This window comes from Crocodylus porosus, unplaced genomic scaffold (assembly GCF_001723895.1).
Source record: "Crocodylus porosus isolate Cpor-Errol unplaced genomic scaffold, CroPor_comp1, whole genome shotgun sequence".
NCBI lineage: Eukaryota > Metazoa > Chordata > Crocodylia > Crocodylidae > Crocodylus > Crocodylus porosus.
The window spans coordinates 69,123,161-69,143,503 of NW_017728949.1; the positions used below are offsets into that span (position 1 = coordinate 69,123,161).

The window sequence follows — 20,343 nt, forward strand, 5'->3', positions numbered from 1 at the left end:
GCAGGGCTACCACCACTCCAGAATTCACTGTAGCCCCCCACCCCACCTCCCCTTTCAGCACCACCACTGCCTCCCACCCCAAGCACAGCCCGGCCCAGCCCCACACTGGGAACAGCCTTGGGCTGGCCCCAACCCACAGTGGAAGCTGTCCTGCCCCATGCACAGATCCGGAGGCACAAATCACCCATGCCCTCCCAGGGAGTGTGCAACTGCGGGAGCTGCCCCCCTGTGCAGCTCAGTCCCGTGCGCTGCCCCAGCTGGGCAGCCCCAGCCATACTCCCTCCCCACCCCTAGCCCTCCTGGGGTGAAGTGCATCAGTGGGAGCCACCCCCACTTCCCATGCCCCTTGGATGAGCTGCTTATGACTCTGTCCTGAAATCTGCTCCAGCTGTTGAGCCCCAGCCCCAGCTCCACTTCCTCCCTCACTGTGGAGGCCTCAATCTGTTAAGGCCCTCCCCCCTTAAAAAGTAGAAAAAAATATATAAAGGGGTACATGAGCTGGAACTTTGAGAGAGAAAGGATTCACTTTCAAAAAAGGTTGAGTCCCCCTGCTCTAAACCTTCATTAATTTCTCTGACTGCCCTGACAAAACACAGAGGTCCTGGTGACCTCTGTGTCAGAGGTAGAGTACCAAAATAACACAATTGGGTCAGTCTTATTTTTTACAGGGGAACCTCAAGGGTAAGATAAGTAGTAAATAATCCTCTCCTTCAACATTCAGGTACCACCCTTAAGGGGAAAGAGATGCTCTGGTCTAGCATCTGTAGTTTTAACTGTAATTGTTGACTCTATAAAATCAGGCCTTTTCTTTGTTCCATAGCAAATGGAAGCCCCGTGCTGACCTCTATACTTCCTATGACACAGGGGTTTTCAACCTTTTTTAACAAGTGTACCTGTTCTCTCCCAAAGTTCCAGGTCATGTGCCACTTTATATTTTTTTTTCTTGTTTTTAAGGGGAGGCCCCCATGGTGAGGGAGGGAGTGGGACTGGGGCTTCACAGCTGGGGCAGAGTGCAGGACAGAGCTGTGAGCAGCTCTTCCGGGGAGGCATGAACAAGGCAGGCGGCTCTCACTGATGCACGACACCTTGGAAGGGCGTGAGGGTGTGTGCCCCCAGATCTGTGCTCAGGGCGGGGCAGGCTGGCTCAGCAGTGGGGAGGGAGTTGGGCTGGGACTGAGCCATGAGGGGGGTGGCTCCTGCAGCTGTATGCACCCTGGGAGGGCACGGAGGGCATGAGGCAGGGTGGGCTGCTGCTGCAGGCTAGGGCTGGTGCTGGGCTGTTACCAGCCAGGGTTGGACCAGGCTGTGCTCGGGGCAGGTGGCAGTGGTGCTAGAAGAGGGTGTTGGGGTGCTATGGGAAATTCTGGAGTGGCTGCAGCCCTGCCTGTAGCCCCCTCCCTGTGCCACTGCTGCACACCCAAAGTGCAGCCTGGCCAAGCCGCTGCCAGTAAGACCCCGGTGCAGCCCTGGCCCTAGCCCATAGAGGCAGCGCACCCTGCCCCATATGCAGATCTGGGGGCACATGCCCTCTTGGGCTGCGTGCAGTGGGAGCTGCCCCCCACCTGTTTCAGTCTATTGTCTCACCCTGCCTGGTCAGCCCCAACCCCACTCCCTCCTCCACTGCTGGAGCCTCAGTCTGCCTCCTAATGCCCCAGGCCCCTTCCCTCACAACACACTTACCAGCTGAACCCAGCTGGTCACCTGGCTGCCCATGTGCTACACTGCAGCTGTGCACATGCAGGTGGAGTTTATTGGCCATATTAGGTCTACATACCACCTATAACCTTTTTAAGTACCCCTAGGTGTATGTGTACCCCCCAGTTGACAAACACTGCTATAGCAATGTTCTTATTTTAAATGGGAATGGAAACACTTATTGTCAATAAATATAAAACATTTACTGTTGCTGTGCAGTTTGCACTGATAGCCTTCCATCCCTATAAGCATATCCCTTTAGTTGCAAGAAAATCTGTCTCTTTATTTTTATATGCTTTTGCTGTGTTGCAGATTACTTGATTTTTCATCTTTTTAATATCTTTTACCTCCTGTATTCTTAAATTAATGTGTTGTTATTTATTGTTTACCCTATTATTTTATAGGTTTTATTGTTAATATTTGTTCCTTTGATGCAAAAAATCAAGATGTAGATTGGAATGTTACCATTTCTGGATGGAGGTATTTAAGCTTCTGCACTTTGTTTTGGTTTTAAACCTTTTCAAAGGTGACTGCATACTGTAGCATGGCAAAATATTTATATGTTCATTCCAATAATTCTGCAAACCCAGATCATTCTGCAAATAACTCTGAAAAATAAAAGCTGAAAACTCAAAGGCTTCAGGTTCATTCTTCTTGGCTGATCATGGACATCAGAAAATGTATATCAAGCTTCCAGGAACTGATGTAAGACCCTGAATAGTTTTTACCACTGGAGGAGGAATTTTCAGTAACTTCTATCACTGGTCTTCCTGCAAGGTTTGAAAGTAAAATGCTGCATTGCGAACGTGGAGGGAGGACCCTGATTTCTTTTGGTCATTGCATGAATGAAGACCAAGTAATCAAAGGAATTATTATTCATCCTGGAAAAATTAGCAAGTAGAATGAACAAAAAGATAGTGTTTAAGTAAATTATTTAAAACCAGCTGTGTGCTTTCAGGGTGATGTTGAGATTTAAATGGAATCAATTAGCTTATGAATAGCAGCATCAATATAGTGAATTAGAAATACACATCACACTTTTTTAGTGTTATTGCATTACAATTTTGTGCAGGCTGTTTTAGCTGAAGAGCAATATTTGCAAAGCTAATGCTACAGCCATAAAGATCAACAAGTCTGTTTAAATAAGAAAAAAGAATTAAAACCATGGAAAACAAAACTATCATTTCCACATCTCTTGCTGACTTTGTACAGTTTAAAATATATTATTCTCTTTCAGGTGGAAAACTGTGTCCTCCTAGTCGAGCCCTGCAGGAATATCGCTTCTGTAATGATCACCCTTGCACACAGTTCTATTGGGAAGCTTCTCCGTGGGGTCCTTGTTCTGAAGATACTTTGGTCACTGCCCTCAATGCCACCATTAGCTGGAATGGAGAAGCTACTTGTGGAGTGGGTATACAGACAAGGAAGGTCCTTTGCATGAAGAATAGTTCTGGCCCGGTTATGAATAAAAGGTATTAAGACAGATTCTTGCAAATGCAGGTTTGACTTGAGAGATTATTTCTAGTTAGAACACATTGCAGTGCAGAAAGAAATGTGTGTTAGGAAAACTGCAGTATGAACATATTTTTATTCCTACCTTAAGTTTTCAATCAATTCGCCAGACCCATTTCATTTGTATGTGTGAAAGTGGATCTCTTCGATGGCTGAGACATTTTCCTCTGGATGCTCCTTTCCATGCTTTTTGCAACCATTTTTGCTACAAGGCAGTTGCAATGAAAGTATAACTTGGAACGGAACAAAACAATGTATCAACATATTTTTAACAAGGCTCCCTAAAAGTGAAAGAATAAATATTGCTAGTATTATGGCTGCACTTTAAAGAGGTAGGACCACTTGACATACAAAATACATAATTTTGTTGATTTATATTGCTATTTCAGTGAAAGTGATAAAACCAATTATTTGGTACTGTGCCTATCCTGATCCTGAGCTTTTAGTTTGCTTGCTAACTAAGGAAAATGAGTTGCACAGATGTTTTCCCCAATATCAAAAAATAAAGACCTTGCTAATTACTTTTTGCACTGTTAATGAGTCTAGAGACTTACAGCCTAGTTTCATTTCTTATTGTATCTCTCAAAACAGTCCTGCTAAATATGAGCAGACTGTGTTGACTTCTATAAAGTTAATTAAGATTCTTAAGGTTAATGAGATTAATTGAGCAAAGGAACAAATGTTTAGTGTCCATTGTTATGCTGGAATTTTATCATTAAGTTACATCATCTGTAATATGATATAGAGTGTAAAGTATGCCCATTTGTGATCTAAAGTAGTCTCAGGGGAAATGGAAGTGAAATAAGAAAGCAAATATGCAGGTTGTATGTGCAGGAGACTAGGACTCGGACTAGAGATACATCTTGAGAAAAAAACATGAATTATCTTGTGGGAAATTATTGGCTGCATCTTCAGAACTTAGTGCAAATGTTTCTTTGCAGAATGATTACATAGGTGAGACAGTGTTATATTTGTGTAGTGTAATAGGATGGATTATATTGGTAACATAAAGGCTATTGAACCATTAAAAGGGAATCCTACAGGGATGATATTTGTTTTTTTTATTGTGCTTTTAAGTATTTTTAGTGGCAAATGTCAAAGAAAAGTAAAAAAACAACAAAAAAACTCGGGAGCTCTGTGAAGTTACTGAAAAGCAGTTTTTCAATTTTATGATAAGCTTCCAGTATTTCATTAAAATAATAATTTCTGGATTTCCTAAAAAGAATAAATAATGTTTAAAAGAAATGACACTAGAGCTCTAGAATTGCAGGATGAAAAGCAGGAGTTCTTTCTGACTGATCAGAGCTGGGGGAGATGATGCATCAGTTATTTTTTTTTAAATATGAAGAGAATGGTTATTTCTTAAGCAGCCTGCCTACCTGAAAATTAAACGAGACTGGGAAGGGCTGACCTTTGAGACATCTGAGGTTCCTTGAACAGAGAATGCCCCTTTCCCCTCTTTCCCATGCTTAAAATGCGGGTCTTCCTACATGTGATCTTTTTATTAAATGCATGTTTCATTTTTTTAGGTAGGATTTTGAATCTGAATTCAACTCATAAAGTTCTTTTTACTATAGGATACTGGAGAAAATATTAGACCCCTGTTCAAATAAAGATACAGGTCCAGATCTTGGGCTGTGCCTGGAGAACCCTCAGGGCAGCTTAGGAATGGCAACTGCAAAAGCAGTTTTAAGGCACTTCTATACCTTCTTAATTGCTGAAGTGGGGTCAAGCTGTGTCATCCCAGAGGCATGAATTAGGGTAGTGTGAGGGCTTTTGCAGTCAGCAGTTACTGATATGGAAATAAGTCCTACTCCTAACTACGTAGACATCCCTTTAAATTCCTTAATAATAAATGTAGCGGTCATGATCTATGGTGCTTTTTCTTTCCTGCATTACATTGAGAGTTGCATTTAGTTTGTAGAGAGAGGTAGTTTGTTTATTTACTGCATTCATAGTCATTGGGCCAGATTTTAGTGCTTTTCTTACTTTTGCAACATCACTAAAATGAATTGAGTTTCAAGCAAATAGGAGGAAATTGGCCCACTCTGAACAAAAATGAAATTAGAACCAAACTAAAAGCCATCTTGCTATTCTCTTTGACCATGCAGTATGGAGTTGAACTCCAGCTACATGAATCTTTATTGTTTTGCTTAGGTGTTTGCTTTCCTGAGTATTTTCTTTGAAGGACACTTACGTGTTGTATTTACAATTGCATTGATAGGTGTCCAGAGTCCATCAGACCTGAAACAGTGCGTCCATGTTTGCTCCCATGCAAGAAAGATTGTGTTGTTACTCCTTTCAGTGAGTGGACACAGTGCCCTACAACATGTCAACATGGTAAGCTGCTTAAAAAGAGGATAAATACAATGTAAAATGAATGCATCAAACTGAATCCCATCGACAATGGATTCCAATACAAATCGTATTTCACATGTCTCTGTGTAACCCAAAGGATGTGTTACCTTAAGCAGATACACCAGTAAGAAAGCAAAAAGGTGTGCTGTCTCTAGATTTTATGCAGGGTTAAATAGGGAATTGTCACTGTAGGAAAATTTCTGATTTTTATTAACCTGTAGATTAGTGGGGGGTTCAGGGGGGTTCTTATGAATTGTTAAAATAACTCCTCATTTGCTGCAAATGATTTTATTCTCAGAAAATCAAATAGTAGAGTTTCTGATTTGTGTTAAATTCGGGTAAATCTGATTTAACCAAAGCCCTAATTAACCTAAGCACTTACAGTCCCCATTTTTTCGTACCTAGTACTTGCCCCCTAAAATGCAGTCTTCCAACTTTTTTGTTAGACTCACCTCCTCACCTGCAACCATATATATTGTACCTGTGGAAGGAGAAGATTCTCAATAGTGACTCAGGGATTCAGGCACCCAAGAGCAAATGAGGACACCTAGAAATCTCCTCCCGGGTTTACATGGCAGTGATTATACCAGGGTCTGGGTGTTGCTCCACCAGAAGTGCTTGGCGTAGCACTAATAGGCAGGGAATTGCCGTTCTCAGTTACAGTCTTGGTGTTTTCTACCATGGTTTCTGGGAGGACAACTCCAATGTGCAGTGCTTCCAGAAATTAAGAAACAGACAATCCAGAGTAAAACTAGAAAAAAATCCTAACACTTAGATCTGTTTAGGATGATAATTTTTTTCCAGGTGAAATGGTGGAGGCGTAGTAAATATGAAACAGGGAAAAGCAGTAGAGTCCCTCCTAACAGAGGAATGGACTAAATGGTTCAAGGTAAAATTCAGCTCACTTTACATGACTATCTTCTCTGAAAGCAAGAATTTTTAACAGTAAAACTCCCACTAACAGTTGCTTCTGGGTTTTGGAATACCATTGCAGAGTCTCGAGGCTGGTTGGGGTTTATGAAGGAAAGCAGGGCAGGAGCAAGGATGATGCTGGATCTGGAATACAGTTACTTGTTTTTCTCAGTCCTTCAGAGAGTAATGGGAGGAGAGAGGAACCTGTCATAAAACCTCAAGATTAAACAGGACAGCCTTCCCTGTTTGCAATGAGGCTTGTGAATTTTTGGCCCTAAAAGGGTCTGCTTTCATCAGGGAGAAGAATGCACTGGAAGAATCCAGTTTTCATTTGAGGACAGAGGTTCTTGTGTTCTCAAGAGGAGTTTCTGGCTGTGCTACAACTGATCCTGCAGCTGAGTTGCTGGCACTGAATTAAGTCCTGGTTGATGACAGCAGAGGCTGCTACTGGCATTTTGGGAAGGGGCACGGGATAAGAATTGATATTGAAGCAGGGAGGCTCAGAGGAGGGAGATGGGCAAGGGTAATGCCCTGCTAGGGAAAAACTTGGACAGAAACACTCATGGTAAAAAGCTCTTGAAGGTCCTTGGGGTGGGAGTAGAAGAGAGTAGAAAGGAGCCTATCCAGGGTCCAAAGAGGAGGTGGTTTATGGGTCTGCCCATCGGTTTTCAATGAAAGGAGGAGATCAGGCAGAGTACATGGGTGGTGATTTTTGTTGCAGTTGTTTTTGCTTTTAGTGTTGTATACATTTGTAAAGATCTGTGCACATGACCCTCCTTGCGGGGTTCAAGAATTGGGTCCAGAAATGGGATTTAAAAACGTTTGGTAATTCTTGTACTTCTGGGTTGTAGTTCAAAGAAAGGTTAGGGCAGCTGTGGGAAAGGGAGACTTACAGTGGATGATTGGACCCTTGTAAACAGATCCACAAATAACAATTCTCTTTATCTGCAAATCCCGATACTCTGTCTTCAGTATCAGAAACCTACCCTGTCACCCCTCTCCTGATATATGTCTGTCTGTCTGTCTATCTAAATTGCCTACATGAGGCAGTGCTCATTTGATCTGAATCAAGGCTTTAGACTGCTACGTAAAACACCATTTATCTTTTTCATTTAGCAGATAAGTGTTGCTACATTAAGTCTTTAGCATACTCTGTAATGATTTGTTGTCTGTTTGTGGCATTTATGGGTATGTACAAGTGTTTGGGACACCTGCTATAGATTTAGGCAGCTTGGTTTTCACCATCTAAACCTAGAGCCTTGTTATACTTTATGCTGTGAGATGTGCAAATGTTGATCAGTTTGTGTAAGCACAAGCTTGAAGCAGTCACTGCATGCCAGCAGGGGCTTGAAGAACTGAAATGTAACCCCCCCCTCCAAATTCCAGGCTTTCCCTTAGCCCCGGGGTTCCCTTCCTGCCCCATGGGTTTCCCCCCTGCCTCCTGCCCCCCTCCATCCATGGGGCATTACTTGTGGCTGCCCATGTTGTTTGTCCCACGGGAGCGGTCAGGGAAGGGCTAAACTGCTTGCACAGCTGGCACAGCAGGGCTGGTGGCTGGCACAAGTATGCAGGATACAGGGCATGGAAGAAGTGAGGAGGAATTTGGGGTGCTGGAGAGGGTGGGGGTGGAGGGCTGTGGGCCTGATCTGCGCCAGCAGGGGAGGGGGGCAGGCGGGGTCTATACACTAAGGTGTCTCCTAACATGGCTGCAGATTAGTACAGAAAGAACTGGGTAGCGCAGATCAGAGATAATCCTGAAGTGGCACTGTCCTGAAGTGGCATCACTGCCTAGCAAGTGCTTAAAACCAGTTGCAGGTGTTAATGTGCAGACAATCCAAGGGTTAAGGGCTCTAGGGTCTGCCCAAAATGACCAATGTTACAAGGCCCCTAGAGTGGGAATGGCCCCTGCAGGCATTTGCTACTGTTGGGAGTAGCATGGAAAGCTTGAAGTAAGTAACTTGGGGCGGGGGTGGGACGGGACTTGGGGGGCTAAAAATAAATCCGTCAGAGCTGGGGGAGGAGGAAAGGGGATGTGTTCAGGAACTGCACAGCCCAGGGTTGGGGTGAGTGGCTGAGCTTTCCCAGCCCTGGGGCTGTGCTGCTAGTGCATACAGGCATTTGCTAGTTTGGGTTCATCTCTTCATAGATCGAGTTAATCCTTTCCTGAACTTAAATCAGGCACACCATTTTTTGGCTGATTGGAGTGCATACATCTGCATGAGCGAGGATTTAGACTGACCTAACCATTGTTAGATTGATCTAAATGTAACACTTGTACATACCCCATGGCAGTACAAAACTCTGTATTAAATTTGTTGTTGGGTGAAACTGTCTTTTGGTATCAGAATACTTCCATTTTTACCACCATCATCCTCACCCTCCAAATATCTCAGTGGACACATAACCTGATCTCAGTTAGATTTCTTAGGTAAATGAGTAGCTTTTAAAATCAATGAATCCTGTTTTAATTAGCTGTTTATTTTTGGACATTAAATGAGCTGCCTATAAAGAAGTGGAATAAATTACCTGGTAAATTACTTTGTTTATTAAATAATCATCTACAATTAAAATGAGAAGAAATTAATTATTTAACCTCCTTGTTGGTGTTATCATTTTAATATAATTCTAAATTAAAACTTCTTGGTTGTGGGAGTGAGTTGCTTGCTAGATTTGTTACTGATATAGCTGCATTGTAAGTTGTTTTTTTTTAATTTTCATTACCCATTTAAAACTGCAGCGTGCTCTGAAAGTTAGAAACCATTCTCTGTATGTGGGTTGTCAGGGTTTCAGGTTTTTTGTAGAGGAGTTGTATTTAATGAAAACAATATACAGATGGTAAATAACTAAGCTACAGATCAAGCAGGAGCAGGTAATGCATGATAAATTTAAAATTAAATGTGTACCAGCCTAAGATCAGAGCTTAGGCAAACATGCAATTGCAAAATCAGGTTTGCACAGCGTTTTACCAGTTCAGCTGTTTATGGTTCATCTGAGAAAACTGCATCCAACTTTAAAAATTGGCATTTTCCTTGCATTTAAATGTCATCAGACATCAGGCACTCTCTTTGCAGCAGGTTAACACATACCTGAAAAGTGTCGAGATCCTTGCTCCTAGGGTAACAACAGATGCATGGACAACATCATTCACAAAAGAATGGCAATTGAATCACATACCTGTGGTGGCTCAGGAATACAAACGTTGGGGCAAGTAAAGTAATTGATTCTGCCATTTCAGACATTGCACGGTGACTTCTATTCACTTTAGTCTCCTAAAACGAAATTTATGTGGTTGGCCTTTGAGGATAAAGATGACAATTCTAACCAAAAACAGATTATATGTAGGTTGTAGAATATGAAACTTCTGGAGTGTGCTAGAGTTAGTTTATCACCTGCCAGATGCATCCATTCTTATAGCTCAGATTTGCCATATGAATCGTCTACCTAGACTAACCTGGGGAAGTGAGAAGGGATGGTTGCATCCCTAAAATACAATTTTTGAGTAATGTAAAATGTGACAGTGGCCTTAATTTTTTCTCTCTCTTTTGAGAACAAATTATTATTGAGAGTGTTTAGCATGCTGACAATATTTTATAGGGTCATCATAATGTAAAGCTCTAAATAACTAGGAGCACGTCTACACGTGTCCCTGACTGTGCAGTTGGTACTGCGCAGTCATTTAGTACTTGCTAAAGTACTAAATGGTGCATGGGTTATTTCTGATGAGCCACGAGCTACTGTGCAGTAGCACTGGCATCACAACAGGGTGTATGTAGACAAAATGGGGGCTCTAAATTGAAGCAGTGGGTTTTTAAAAACACTGCTTCAATTTAGGACCCTTTAAACACCCATGTCATGTGCACACCTGAACTTACCTGCCTTTCCAGCAGCAGGGAGAGGTGACCTAGCTGCTGGTGGGCAGAGTGGTCCCTGGGCTGGGGGAGGGTTGGGGGCTGGTGCTTCCCTCTGTGACAGTGGCAGCCCCCCCCCCCACCCCGTGGTACCTAGCCCCAGGCACCCGGCTTGGGCAGTCTTGGGGGGCACCACAGCGGCAGAGGAAAGCACTGGGTCCCCATGCAGCTCAGGCAGGCAGGCTCCAGGGAGAAAAAAAAAGATCTTGGGCAGAGCCTGCCTTCCCAGACTGCTGCCAGGCTGCCTGCATGGACTTCCTGCACGGCCCCTGAGCTGCACAGAGCCCAGTGCTTCGCTCGGAGGAGTTTGTTTGCTGTGCCGCAAGTCATTTAAGGTGCATTACGCTGCCAAATTTGCTACAGTGGCTGGAATTACTGTGCAATGCGCCACTGACGCATGCAAGCACCGTTAAACCAGTGCAAAAGCATTTAAACTGCTTTAAAGTGTCATACACACATGCCCCTTGTTGCATCTACACATGGCCACAGTTGGTGTCTGCTGATGGTGTGTTGCCATAACAACAAGCTGCATCACCATAGCTCATTATTTTGGCAACAGAGCATCTCTTGTAGATGTGCCCTAGGGTTGTTTTTTCAGTTGACTTCTAATCATGGCAGTTGGTATTTATACATACTAAATTAATTTCATGCTTAAATACAGATGAGAAAATACATTTAAGTTTATTTATAAATCACTTTGAGTAAACTTGGTGAATTGTTGTGCTTGTGAAAACAGAAACATGGAGCCAAACTTTGTTTTACATGTAGGTTATTAGCAAACACTTTCTGTGCTCTTTCAATGTATATAAGTGTGTTATACTCCTGTTGTTCTAGGCCCTTGCTGTACTGAGTAAAACTTAACAATTTTGTTGTGAATCACTCTTAGGGTGAGAGTACCTGTTAGAGTAAGCAAGTACTAATTCTAAATAATGTTTGTCTGTGTTAAGGTTAAATGGTGCTAGTGATCAGTCACACATTTGAGGTTAATATTCTTTCTAATGTGCATAGCTCAGACCTGCAGAGAAAGGGCTGGTGAGCAGGTATGTGGCTAAGGGCTGCAAGTCTGCTTTGTGCCTGCCCTGCTGGGTGGCTCCCTAGCCACAGCATAGGCCAGGGAGGATGGGGGGAATGGATTCTCTGCGCAATTTTAATCTCTCCCTCTGCCCCCCAAATTGCCCTGCTGCCCTCCATCTAACCCCAGATTTCCCCCCACACACCCCTGAATCACTGCCCTGACACCCCAATCAGCCTGAAAGGAGTGTCGATGGCAGTACAGGTGGGGGAGGGGGTGCCCCTTCCTGCCTGCCCCCAGGCTTCCTGCAGCTCCTGCACATCCAGATCCAGATCCAGTCCCCACCAGGCCCCACAACTGCCTGGCAACTCCTCGCTCTCCCTGTTCCCTCCTCCCTGCTTCCTTTTCAGTTGAAGAGCCTGGCAGGGGCTGGATCTGGGCATGCGGGACAGCATGGTCTTCAGGGACCCCAGGAGCAGCCACCAGAATCTCCACCACTGTTGAGCTGATTGGGATGGCAGGGCAGTGAACTGGGGTTGGAGAGGCCAATGCAGGTCCAAGGGGGCAATTTGGGTGGCAGGGGAGTGTTCTGGGAATCGAGGGGGCAGAAGGGGACAACAGCCTACCTGAAGGAAGCCTAGCAGTCTAAGCTCCAGCTGTAGCAGCCTAGCAGTTTGCCCCGCACCCACTCGCCTCTTCCCCCTACTTCCTCTTTCTTCCCGCTTTCAGTCATACCCCCTTCACCTACCTGGTTTGCTGCTCTCCCTCTGCCTCCCCTACCCCCTTCTGAGTCTTTTCCCTCCCTCCCCACTCACCCCATCCCCATCCACCAGCTGTAGAGGGCTGTAGAGTCCTGGATGGTAGCTATTCCACCTGGGAGCAGTGCCTCTTGGGATACTGGAAGACTGCAGATTGGTGGTTGTATCTGAGGTGAACACCCAGAAGTTAACTTGAGCTAGGTAGCATAGCTCAAAGATAATCTTTGCCCAAACTGGCATAACTTTAAGAAGCCTAAAGGTCACTTAGCACTAGTGAATGGACATAATGTGTGATCATTCACATTTAAAGTGCTGTTCACATGATCTAATTGCAGTGTGTCATTTCACCCTTATGTGTTTTGTGAGAAATGGGCATCTAATTTATTTCACCAGTGGCTTAGATCAGATTTGAAACCACATGAGACAAAGATGCCCAGGGAAAAAAATCACTTTTGCCATATTAAAAAAAATTTGGTGACATTATGAACTGTTTGAGCACCACATTTTTTTAACGGAGACAAATTTGGCAAAGGTTAGGATTTAGTAGTATAGGAGATTTCTGTGGGGCCCCTGCCTCATTTGTTCTAGGAGTCTGAAGGTAGTAAATGAGAGAGAGGATTGGAGGAAGGGAAAGAGTGAGCTCATGATTGAGGCAGTTACATTGCTATGGGTAGTTTGATTTTCTACAGGCTGTTTATACTAAACTTTTAACAGGTGGTCACTTGGTTATTCTTCACTTTCTGGATGCCCGAGTTAAGATTCTTTTGATATGAAAAATGCCGCGTAGTCACAACTGAATTGATGTCAGTAGGTACTGAACTTTGAACAAAATGTTCCATAAGGTCTCCTCAAATTGGGTACCAAAATTAATGTATTTTTTTCTTTCGCTATCTAAGAACCAAAATTCCCCAGACATAAAACTGGGATTATACTGCCCTCACCCCTCACAGAATGTTTTAGAGAGAAATCGATCCCAATTTGTAGGGTACCTAGACAAAATAGCACCATAGAAAAACCCATGAAGTGATTTGCTTTCCAGATCATATTTTGAATAGTATGAAGTAATAAGGAAGACCTGCATTGAACAACTACGGTAAAAATACTGGATAGCTGCTATGAAGTGAACACAGTCCATCCTGCACATTGAAGAAGGCAGGAGTCCTATGGGAAAAAAGAAACATGTGGTCATGTAATTAAAGACTGTATCATAATGCATACACAACACGTAACTTTAATTCTGGCACTTCCTAGCCCTTTAGTATTTGACTTTTCAACCTTATTGATGCTCCTTTAATGTTGATTTCTGTGTAATTTTTATACTATTTGCTAGTGGGGTTGCTGCTGTGTGATGAAAAACAGATTTGAATAAGAAAGTAATTTCTGTAGCTAACTCCCATTTGAATTATGCATTTTTTTCCTTAGTTCTTAATTTTAATGATTGTTTGCCCACATCTGTCTTCAAACCATGCAAAGAATAACTCTCATCTGCTTCAATGGGAGTTTATGTAAAGACTTCAGGATTTGGCTCTATGCAAAAATGTAGCGTTATGGAGCTTGCATAATACAGTTCAGCTAACTGCGCAGTCTGTCAAGGGAGGCATTCATTGTACTAGGGATAGGGCTCATTGATTTGGTAAATTTTACTCTTTTCTACAATGTAATGTACTATATATTTTTTTCTAAATAGTAGAAATTTTGTATAAATAGTGCATAAATCTTTAAAGGATCCTAAAGAAAGAAAATGAGTTTCACAGGGAGTGTGGTATTTTCAAAGCAGAAAGTATAAATTACTTTTTACTTAGACAGATTTACATAGAACTTTTTTAAATGTCTCCAATACATTTTTAAAGTGATATCTTTGTAGATAGCTTTTGGGAAAGTAATTTTCTAGGACTAGTGTTTCAAGTCTTTGCACTGTTTTGGGACAAATCTTTGTGTCAGAAGGTACAGAAAGCTACTAGCAGACAATAATTTTAGATATGACTCTGACTAATAGGGAGGGAAAAGAGCTGCATCATGAGCTCTTCAATAAGCTGACAATCAAAAGAAATCATGCAAGAAGTGAAAGTAAAGTTCTGCATGTGTTAGAAGTAAAAGGAAGACAAATGAAAAATCATGCCCGTTACTCAATAGGGAAGGAGAGCAAATAATGGAGGACACGGAGTAAGCTGACATGTCCGGTGCTTTCCTTGCTTCAGCCTTCACAAAAAAGATTAATTGTGACCAGATACTTAATTCAATTAGTTTTATAAAGGGATAGGAATGCAGGGCAAAATAGGGAAATAATAGGATAGATTACATTTAGATAAGTTAGATATATTCAAATTGACAGGGTCTGATGAAATTCAACCTGGAGTACTTGAGGAACTAAAGCAATCATTGAACATTAATAATGAACTTTAGGAACTCATGGAGGACAGGGAAGTCCCAGAGAACTGGAGAAAGGCAAACTTATACCTTTTTTTCAAAAAAAAGAAAAGGAATATGAGGGGAATTATAAGATGATCAGCCTAACTTTGATATACAGGAAGACATAGCATTATTGTACATTCAATCTAGATTATAATGGAATGAAGCATACTTGTGGAGAATAAATTCATTAAAATGAATTTATTTTGCTTCTTTGAGGCTGGAAGCAGGCATCATCTTTATGCTACCACAAAATTTTGTTAGCGGCTATAACAGGACTGGGCCGTAGGGGCAGTCATAATTCCCACTGATGGCTATAACTCCTGCCTTGCTTGGGCACCTCTGATACCCTCCCTCTCCTTCCACCTGCCACACCTTGAAGGGAGTCTGCCCAAGGGTCTTAGGGTGAGCCCTAGTCCTTCTTTCTGTCAACAGATCCCTCTTGTACCCCACCAGTCCCACTCCTGTCCTCATGCTTGGTGGGGCCCCTTGGCCTATCCATCCCCCAGGGCACAATTGTCTTATAGGCTATTTGTGGCCTCTAACCTCCCCTGGAGCTCCACTCATGCATCATGGATGTTATTGGTCAATCCCCCGAATGGGATACTTTGCCCCCTGCTAGGCCTCTGCCCCCTTCCTCTCATTGGTCCTCATAACCTAAGGTCCACTATGCCAGACTTGTCTTCTGGGCTCAAGCTCTAGTCTCACTTTTTTGGGTCCTGGTTTTGCCCTCTTGGATTTAACCTCTCTTGGGCTTTGAGCGCCTACCCCTGGTTTCATCCTTTTTGGGCTCTGGCCTTAGCCCTTCCAGATTCAGTCCTTTTCTAGCTCACCTTCTTGGGTGGTGGGCCCCTGGACCTGACTCCACCTTGCTCAGGCCCTGGGCCCCTTGGCCCTGACTCCGCCCTGCTAGGGCACTAGGTCCCTTGGCCCTCTCTCTGCCTTGCTAGGGCACTGAGCATCTTGGCCCTGTCTCTGTCCTATTTGTGCACTGGGCCCCTAGCCCAGACTCCACCCTGCTAGGGCAGTGCTGGGACCTCCTCTACCCCTGATAGCCCAACCCAAACCACCGGTCAGTCCAACAAAACATCGTCATTCTGGCTATAACTAAAACACCTATCTCACTGCCTGTACTCGTCTTGGGTCCTAGTCCCCTGCAAGCCCTAGCTCCTTATTCGCTGTTCCCAGGCATAGCAAGATCTCAGACAGAGATCTTCTCACTGCAGTGCTCTGCTCCCTGCAGCCTGAAGGACCAGGCTGACTGCCCTGGTTCAGGCTGTGGGCTTAGATGCCTCCCACACCATGCTTCTTCTGGTTAGCTGTTCCCTTGACTGGCAGGTGGGCCCCTTTATCTTAATGAGCAGCTGACTGCCTAGGCTGCAGTCACTCCCTTTGTTGCCTTCCCTCCTGCAGCTAACCCCTGTTTAGCTTCCTGGGGCTCTTTCTGCTGCATTTTCTCCCTTAAAGTAACAAGAGCCTCTCACTCCCTGCTACAGTGGCATAAAATCCAAGCAAATGGACATCCATGCCCCTTGTGCCACAAATGCCCAAAATAGTAGCTATGACAATAAGCGGTAAAGAATTGTGCTGTTTTTTAAGGCATACATCTGTTTGCTTTATGGTAGGAGAGCACGGGCAGACCAGAGGATTGGGCCCCTAAAGCCCTGGAAGTGCCTGCCCAGGTTTCCTCACTTGCAGAGGTGAGTCCCAGAAATCACCTGGGTATACATACCACACTGCTGTGCCTTGACTTGAAACAACAGGAGACATCTGTGCCATCTAATGCTGACACATTTCAGCACAGTTGATCCTGCTCTAAGGACATCTGTTTATTAGGGCTGTGCAAAGCTTCGGATCATGATTCAGATTCAGAGATGATTCAGATGATTTGAACGCTGAATCTATGAATCCGAATCAAATTTCGGGAAGCTTTAGGCTTTCCAAATCAATTCAGAGCTTCTGAATCAATTTGGAAAAGATTCAGCGTTTCGGTCATAGGGTATAATGGGGAATCAATGAAATAGCTATAACTTTGTTGTCTTTTGGCTGATTCAGATGAAACTTGCAGGGATGGTAGTCTCTGTGGAGAGCATGACATGTGCCAAGGTGATAGGTGCAGGAATTTCTGGGAAACTGCACCCCAAAGTTCTGAAAGAAAAACTTATGTCACGTGTTTGTGTTAAGCCACAGTAGGGTGAAAACTGCAGGGATGGTATCTCTTACTGACAGACACAGGAAAAGATTTGGGGTTATTATGGGTCACAAACTGATTGAGTCAACAGTGATGCTTTTGCAGAAAAGGAAAATCTGTAATAAGGGCTATATTAACCATGGTGTCAGAGGTAAGACGTAGAAGATACTTATTCAGCTTTGCTTAGTACTGTAGCAGCCTCATCTGGGTATTGTGTGATCAGTTTTGGGCACCACAGAAAGATGTAGACAATTTGAAGAAAGTCCAGAACAAAAAAGGATGAGAGGTTTACCTTGTCGAATTGCCTTCATTGACAGGTTTTAAGAAGTTAGACAAACATCTGGCATTCTTAATGCAACTAGATATACTTAATTACCTTCAATCTAGATATAATTGTCCAGTTGGACTATGTGACCTCTAAAAATTCATTTCATCCAAACATTATTAGGATTTCTTGACTCTGATGCTTCAGTTCAGTTGGCATTAGTTTGAAACTATGTTGTGTGTCTGATCCTGTAGGAGCTGAACATCTTTAAAAGGACTTGTGGGTACTCCCACCTCCTAAGAGTGGGCTGTATGAACTTTCCTAAACATTCCTACCAGTAAGCCATCCTTCAATCTTGACCTTTATTCTTGTCTTGACTGGAAAATGCCAACTAGGATTTGAATAACATTTTCAGAATTTCAGTCAGCTTTATAGCTTTTTTTCTGACCCCTTTGTAGTTTTTCAGCATCCTTTTTGATGTCTTACTGGACACAGTGATTTCAGTAGGAGATTCCATAATGCCACAAATGGGAGTTATGCAGCACCGATATAATGATGGGGCTTTATAATAGGCTACCAAATCAGGAAGAGGTGGTGGGTGTGACAAATCTATCCGAAAACTATGGGATGGTGCTGATGGGAGACTTCAGTTTTCTGGACATCTACTGGAAGAACAGTATAGCCAAACATAAAATGTCAATCTGGTTCTTGTGTGGAGGAAAGCTTTGTGTTCCAGAAGGTGGTTACAACTAGGGGACTATCTGTCTTGGATCTTTTCCTGACCAAAAGGGAAAAACTGGTGGAGGATGTGAAGGTGATGGGAACTTGGGAAGAAGTGATCACGATGTGATAGAATTCCAGATCCTGAGACAGGGAAAGCATAAGGTCAGCAAAATTAGGTCAGCCACATCTCAAAAGGGCAGATTTCAATTGACTCAATGAGTTAATAGGGATGGTGCCATGGGAAGGTAGACTGAAGGATAAAGGTGCCTAGGAGGGTTGGGAGCTCCTAAAGAGCACAATACTGGAACCCCAACAAGAAACTGTTCGAACATGGTGAGGAGGAATCCGATCCAGGCCTTGACAGATTGGGGAAGTGGGCAGAGAACAACAGGATGCAGTTCAATAAGGACAAGTGCAAGGTGCTGAATTTAGGGAGGAAAAACTGCCATCCTACCTGTAGCATAGGGGGCAACCTTCTCAGCACCACTGAGGCATAAAGAAATCTTGGAGTCACTGTTGACTCCAGAATGAACATGAGTTGGCAATGTGATGAAGTAGTTGGCAGAGCCAGTCCCACCATGTTGTATATCCGTAGGTGCTTCACAAACAGATCCAGGGAGGTGATTCTCCCTCTCTGTGCGGCACTGGTCATGCCACAGCTGGAGTACTGTGTCCAGTTCTGGATGCTGCATTTCAAGTGGGATGCAGACAACATGGAGAGGGTCCAAAGAAGAGCCACTTCTCTTATTGGAGGCCTGCAGGGAAGGCCTTACGAGGAAAAGCTAAGGGACCTCAACCTTTTCAGCCTCTCCAAGAGAGGGGACCTTGTGATGGCATACAAATTCATAAGGGGTGAGCAGCATGAAGTATGCAATTATCTCTTTACCAGGGCACCCCCTGGAATAACAAGGAACAATGGCCATAAGCTGTTGGACAGTAGGTTTAGCCTGGACATTAGAAAAAAGTTCTTCACGGTCAGGGTTGCAAGGATCTGGAATGGGCTTCCAAGGGAGGTGGTGCTTGCTCCATCCTTGGGGGTCTTCAAGAGAAGACTGGACAGGCACCTCGCTGGGATCACATGATCCTGGGTTTGGTGACCTTTTTCTGGCCTGCCAGGGGCAGGTAATCACTCACTGAGGTCCCTTCTGACCCTGGAATCTATAGATCTATGATGGAAGCACAAGAATGGCAAGAGACCATTATGACTGCACAGGGAGCTTCTAGGATACCTTGAATGCAAAAACAAAGCATACAGCTGATGGAAGAATGGGCAGGTCACCAAGGATACATACTAGGGAAAAGCCAGAAGTTGTAGGGATAAAATCAGGCAGGAAAAGGTAAAGAATAAGCCATATTAGGTGCAGGAGGTTAAAGACAATAAGAAGAGGTTATATAAATATGTTGGCCAGCAATGAAAGACCAAGGAAGCTGCGGGCTGACTGCTACCTAGCCAGGGGGTACTCTTAAGAGAAGATACAAAGCAGGGCCTGATGCACTTCATCCCAGAGTACCGAATAAATTGCCAGAGGAGATCTTAGAGCCCCTGGCAACGAGGTTGTAGGAGATGGGCCAGGTACCAGAGGAAATAGGCCAGTGTAGTGCCAGTCATTAAAAAAGGCAAAAGGGAGAACCCGGGTAACTACAGATGGGTTAGCCTCGTCTCACTACCTGGGAAATTACTAGAGCATACGCTAAGGAAGGCCATTTGCAAGCATCTGGAGGAGGAAAGGCTGATCACAAGCAAACAGCATAGATTTACTAAGAACAAATAATGTCAAACAAACTTGATATCCTTCTTTGATGGAATAACTACTTGGTTGGATGAAGGGACTGCTGTAGATATAATGCATCTGGACTGCAGCAAGGCTTTTGACCGGGTGCTGGATGACCTTCTTAAAGCAACTGAGGGAAATGTGGGCTAGACAAAACTACTATAAAGTGGATAGACAAGTGGCTGAATGGCTGCAAGGAAAGGGTACTTATTAATGGATCCATGTCAGAATGGCAGGGGGTTTTGAGTGAAGTCCTACGGGGGTCTGTCCTTGGCCCATTGCTGGTCAATGCATTTGGATGCTGACATAGAAAGCTTCTTAAGCAACTTTGCATATGACATGAAACTGAGGAGGATTGTGAACATTTTGGAGGATGGGAGCACAATTCAGAAGGATCTTGACAGACTGGAAAGCTGGGCTGGAGCTAACAACATGAAGTTCAGTGATGACATGGAAGGCGCCTTTGGAAGAATAATCAAAGACAAATACAAAATAGGAGACAACTGGCTTGATGGCAGCACTGTGGAGGAGGATCTCTGAGTCTTGGTAAGTCACAGGCTCAGTATGTGTCTACAGTGTGATGCAGCTGCACAAAAGTCAAATGCAGTTTGTGCTACATCAGTAGAAGCATTAGCTGCAAGAAATGAAATGTAATAGTGCCTCCCTACTTGGTGCTGGTTAGGCCTCATCTAGAGTGTTATGTGGAGTTTTCGGTTCCACATTTTCATAGATTTCATAGACATTAGGGCTGGAAGGGACTTCGGGAGATCATCGAGTCCAGCCCCCTGCCCAAAGGGCAGGAAGTCAGCTGGGGTCATAGGATCCCAG

General features: G+C 43.8%; 1 protein-coding gene across 1 annotated transcript in view; it reads left to right on the forward strand.

Annotated features, from left to right (window-relative positions):
- Window positions 1–20,343, forward strand: part of THSD7B (thrombospondin type 1 domain containing 7B) — a 549,335-nt gene that overhangs the window by 222,432 nt on the left and 306,560 nt on the right. The window contains exons 8-9 of the mRNA XM_019554526.1: window positions 2,933–3,167; window positions 5,432–5,547. Coding sequence (XP_019410071.1) covers window positions 2,933–3,167; window positions 5,432–5,547 — 351 coding nt within the window. The remainder of the gene's footprint in view (window positions 1–2,932; window positions 3,168–5,431; window positions 5,548–20,343) is intronic.